This window comes from Tachyglossus aculeatus, unplaced genomic scaffold (genome assembly GCF_015852505.1).
Source record: "Tachyglossus aculeatus isolate mTacAcu1 unplaced genomic scaffold, mTacAcu1.pri scaffold_1_arrow_ctg1, whole genome shotgun sequence".
Taxonomy (NCBI): Eukaryota; Metazoa; Chordata; class Mammalia; order Monotremata; family Tachyglossidae; genus Tachyglossus; species Tachyglossus aculeatus.
The window spans coordinates 5,085,794-5,091,124 of NW_024044915.1; the positions used below are offsets into that span (position 1 = coordinate 5,085,794).

Genomic DNA, 5,331 nt, shown 5'->3' on the forward strand with positions numbered 1-5,331 from the left:
AGGGGATCCAAGGTCGCCTGGCAGTTGAAACCCTTTCCATATCACAACCTATCCAGCTGCTCCCTCCGAGGGAGTTTGGTGTGAAGGGTCCTGGATCTATTGTCAGCACTGCCTGGGGACAGGTCTTTTGGGGCCCTGAGTGAGGCATGGGCTAGGGAGAGGCAAAAGCAGGATTTGGGCTCCAGGATTAGAATGGAACATTGACAGGACAAAGGGCAAGGTGTGGTGGAGGGAAATAGAGAAGGGGGTGGGAAGGGTCCCTGGTCCAGAGAAAAGATGGGAATTCCCTTGAGAAGTTCATGTTATTGTTTGTATGACTGTGTGCATGTGTGTGTCCATGCCCCTGAACAATGTGTAGACTAACACAGATGGGGCAAAGTGGGTGGAGAAATAATAGAAGGGTGGAGTTGATGACAGCAGGGAAGGGGCAGGGTGTGGAGTGTAAGGGGTAGAGGGCAGCATGGTGTCAGGAAAAGCTTTCAATCGTAGCCCATGGTTCAGAGGCTGTGAGAAAGAGGAGATGGAAGAAGGATAGAACCTATGGAGCATTGTCTATGGTTGTTTGTGGTGTCAGGCTGGGTCTCTGCTGCCGAAACCCCAGCCTTTGCCCACTCTGGCCCCAATGGTAATGGTGTTTAATGGTATTTGTTAAGCACTAACTATGTGACAGGCAGTGTAGTAAACATTGGGGTAGATTCAAGCTAATCAGGTTGGACACAGTCCATGTCCCACGTGGCACTCATGCTCTCAATTCCCGTTTGCAGATGAGTTACCTGAGATATAGAGAAGTTAAGTAACGTGCCTAATGTCACCCAGCAGGTGCATAGTCCAGCTGGAATTAGAACCCTAGTGCTTCTGATTCCCAAACCTGTGATCTATCTACTAGGCCACACTACTTCTCCTGAGCCTTGTGTTCTCCTGGGCCCATGGGTTGTGAGTCCGTGCCTGGACTCCAATCGCCAGACTTGCTGTCCCTGGAAATGGAGTGAGGGGATGGCTAGGGGCTGGTGTTCTGGCAGGGCAGGGATAGGAGTCAGGGGCAGCAGAGGAGAAGTACCTGTGGCCTAGACTTCCATGGACAGCTGAGCATCTTCCCAGCTTTGGTCTGGGAGATTGTTTCATGGGACAGGGAGCAGGGATAAGGGATTGGAGGGATGGTCAATGACCCAGCGAGTGACCCTCCCTGCATAGTGGTTGCTGTGTAGCAGGAAGTCCTTCCATCACCGACCCCGGTGTTGAAGAAGGAGGCCATTGACACTGGTGTTGACAAAAGAGGCAGGGGGCAGGATCCCTACCCCTGCAGACACAGTTAGCACCTCTGCCCACCACCCCTGTAGAAGGGTAACACTAAGGAAAGACAATATTGCAATTGGGCTGCAGCTAAATGCTGCCTGGGCGTGGGCTGCAAGGGCCAAGGAAGAGAAGATGGAGTCATTCCCAGAAGATCAGCCAGAGCAAGGGGAAGGCAATGATCAGGCAAGTGAGGGCAGGCTTAGTGCTAGGAAGTGGCTCCTATGACGGACCAACCTCTGGCTAGGGATAGCCCGTATATCTCTCAGAGGGTTTTCAATCTGCCCCGACCCTCCCTCATGCAAATTAATGTGTATATATGTATATGTCTGCAACTGCATGCATATGAGCATGTATGTGTATACAAATGTAAAAGTAAGCATGATAACATATGTGTGCATACATATACATGCATGTATATACACATACACATATAAATATATTTACACATACATACACACCCACATAGATGTTAACATATAAAAATATGCTTATGCAGGTATTCGTGTATATGTGCATACATATGTATGTCTGCAAGCATGTAAGCTCATTAAGGGGAATGAAAGTGTCCATTAATTGTGCTGAATTACATAGTGGTTACAGCTTGGGCCTGAGGGTCAAAAGATCAGGGGTTCTAATCCAGGTTCTGCCGTTTGTCTGCTGTGTGCCCTTGGGCAAGTCACTTAACTTTTCTGTGCCTCACTTACCTCATCCGTATATTGGGGATTGAGACTGGGAACCCCACATGGGACAGGGACTGTATCGAACCCTATTTGTTTGTATCCACCCCAGAACTTAGTAGGGTGCCTGGCACATAGTAAGAGCTTACCAAATGTCATTGTTATTATTATTATTATTATTATTATTATTATTATTACTCTTCCAATCATGTACTACAGTGTTCTGCACTCAGCCAAGTACTCAGTAAATACCACTGATTGACTGATGCTATGTTGGCATATGTCTGTGCATTTCTGTATGTATGTTTGTACATATGTGGTGAACAGATATATATGTGTATGTGCGTGTGTGCATATTTGTGCCTGTGTATATGCATGTTGTTACTTTCAATCATGACTTTCTCATTGCAGAACCATCTCAGCCATGGGTTCCACAAACCAGACGGGCGACTCAGTGTTCATCCTGCTGGGCCTTTCAGGTGACCCCGGGCAGCAGCAGATCCTCTTCGTGCTCTTCCTGGCTCTATACCTGGTCACTGTCGGGGGGAACCTACTCATTGTCCTGGCCATCGGCACCGACTCACACCTCCACTCCCCCATGTACTTTTTCCTCGCCAATCTGTCCCTGGATGACATCTGCTTCTCCTCCGCCACCATCCCCAAGATGCTGGCCAACATACAGACCAGCAGCTCGGCCATCTCCTACGCTGGCTGTCTGAGCCAGGTGTATTTTTCATTTCTATTTGGAGATCTAGATGAATTCTTCCTGGCTGTGATGGCATATGACCGCTTCATGGCCATCTGCCGACCTCTGAGCTACACCACAGCCATGAGTCCCCGGAACTGTGTCCTGCTGGTGGCCGCCTGCTGGGTCCTAGCTCAGCTCAATTCCCTATTACACACCATCCTGTTGGCTCAGTTAACCTTCTGTGCTGACCGCACTATTCCCCACTTTTTCTGTGATCTGGCCCCACTGCTGCTACTGTCCTGCTCCAGCACCTCAATCAATGAGCTGGCACTAATATCTGTTGGTGGGGCCGTGATTTTACTACCTCTGATGTGTATCCTGGGCTCTTATGTCTACATAGTCTCTGCCATCCTGAGAATGCCCTCAGCAGGAAGCATGCACAAAGCCTTCTCCAGCCTGTGGTTCCCACCTGGCTGTGGTTTCACTGTTCTATGGGACAGCCATAAGTGAGTACCTGTGCCCCTCGCCCCCCGGCTCCACTGATGAGAGCAGGCTAGCTGCAGTGTCATACGCAGTTGTGACTCCACTGCTCAACCCCTTCGTCTACAGCCTGCGTAACCATGACCTGCAACGGGCCCTGTACAGGTTTCTCTGCAGGAGGAAACCATCCAATCTGTAACAATGATTTCAGACCCCTAATTGCAATAATTTTCATATTTGTTAAGCATCTACTCTATGCCAAGCACCAGTATAAGGACTGGGGTAGATACAATATAGTTGGACCTGACACAGACTCTGTCCTACAGTCTAAGGAGAAGGGTCACCAGCTGCTTAATTCCCACTTTACAGATTAAGAGACTGAGGCATAAAGAAGTTTAGTGACTTGTCCAAGGTCACACATCAGGCAAGTGTTGCAGCACGAATTGGCTCTCAGGCCTCATGACTCAATACTGAGCTTGTTACATTGAACTCATTCCACTAAAATCACGTTTCCCAGAGGCCTTCTCCAACCAAGCTCTCATTTCCTTTTCTCCCAATCCCGTCTGCATCGCAGATGTATTTGGAATTACACCTTTATTAACCTCACCTTCAATCCCACGGCACTTATGTACATATCTTTAATTTATTTATATTTAAGTCTGTCTTCCCTTCTAGACTGTAGGTACCTTGTGGGAAGGGAACTTTCTTCCCAACTCTATTATATTATACTCTCCAAAGCAAGTAGTACAGTCCTCTGCACAAAGTAAGTGCTCAGTAAATACTATTGATTGACTGATTGACTGAGTAAACTATGCTGCTTTTCTGCTCCCCTGGAGCTGGAACCAGACCTCTTGGTCTACAGCTCAGATTTCCCAAACTCCCTGGATCCTGGACTACCTTCCCTGGATCACATTTCCCTGTCAGATCTCATCCTTTCCCCTCCACATTCAGGAAACCCATTGATTGTGGCTCCAGGCCTGCAGGAGAAGGTAGGGGGCGAACAGTGAACTAGGGGTTTGAGGATCATGTGTACTGTAAGAGGATGTTAAGGTAAGGGGCAGCAAGGGGCAGATCATCTGAAGTCACAGTGCCTGCGCCTGAGTTCCGTGCTTCTCCTCAGGGATTGAGTACAGATGAGGCCAGTGTACTTTCACAAAGACTCCAAAGTACACAATTTCCTGGGAGTTGGTTGGGCATTCCTCCGCATTGACCTCTGCCCTCCTGGGCACCTCCTCCTAGACCCATACAACCTCTCTGGTCCTTTGTTACCTCTCGCCCCAGTCTCTCATCCATCTCCTGACCACCCTCCTCACCATCCCCCTATGCTTCTCATGGACCAATGGCCCCCTCTGCTCCCCAAGCTGACTCATATCTCAGGACAGGCTCCATACACTTACCTCTTCCTCTTTCTCTCACTGTGTCCTTTTCTTTCCCATCACTTATCCTCTTCCTGTTACCTGGACATCTTACTGAGCAGCATGGCTTAGTGTAAAGGGCATGGACTTGGGAGTCAGAGGTCGTGGGTTCTAATGCCGGTTCTGCCACTAATCAGCAGTTTGCTTTGTGTAAGTCACTTAAATACTGGGTGCTTCAGTTACCTCATCTGTAAAATGGTGATTAAGAATGTGGCCCAGTGTGGGACAACCTAATTACCTTGTATCCACCCCAGCACTTAGAACAGTGCTTGGAACATAGTAAGTGCTTAACACGTACCATTCTTATTATTCTTCTTATTATTACTGTTTTCCCTTGGGCAGCCATTAAGTGTGCCCCCTGCTCCCGCAGCTTGGGCTCTATCCAGAAGCTGGTATTAGCCCACTCCCAGACCCCCACTCCTCCCAGAGACTCTGTGGACCTGTCCGATGAACAGGGCTTCTTGGAAATGGGCATTTGCTGACCCATTGTCACTTTCCAACTAATTCAGGAAATGGTGCTTAGAGTTTTCCTGGTTTCTTCTGCAGGGGTCATGTTGGCCAATTCATGATTTTGGCCCGGACTTTGGGCCCTTCCATAGTGACTCGGGACAGGAGGACCCACAGTGGGTATGGAGGAGAAGTATCAGTCCAGGGAGAACGGCTAAAGAGAAGAGAGCATTTCAAACAATCAATTAATCAGTGGTATTCATTGAGCGCTTACTGTGTCAATGTATTAAGAGCATGGAAGAGTACAATGTAATAAATTTTGTTGACATAA

General features: G+C 48.4%; 1 protein-coding gene across 1 annotated transcript; it reads left to right on the plus strand.

Moving 5' to 3' along the window:
- Positions 1 to 2,394: 2,394 nt before the first annotated feature.
- On the plus strand, positions 2,395 to 5,035 carry LOC119923513 (olfactory receptor 1361-like). Its single transcript, XM_038742885.1, is given in 3 exon segments — positions 2,395 to 3,114; positions 3,116 to 3,333; positions 4,924 to 5,035. Coding segments are annotated over 3 exon segments (1,050 nt in total).
- Positions 5,036 to 5,331: the final 296 nt, after the last annotated feature.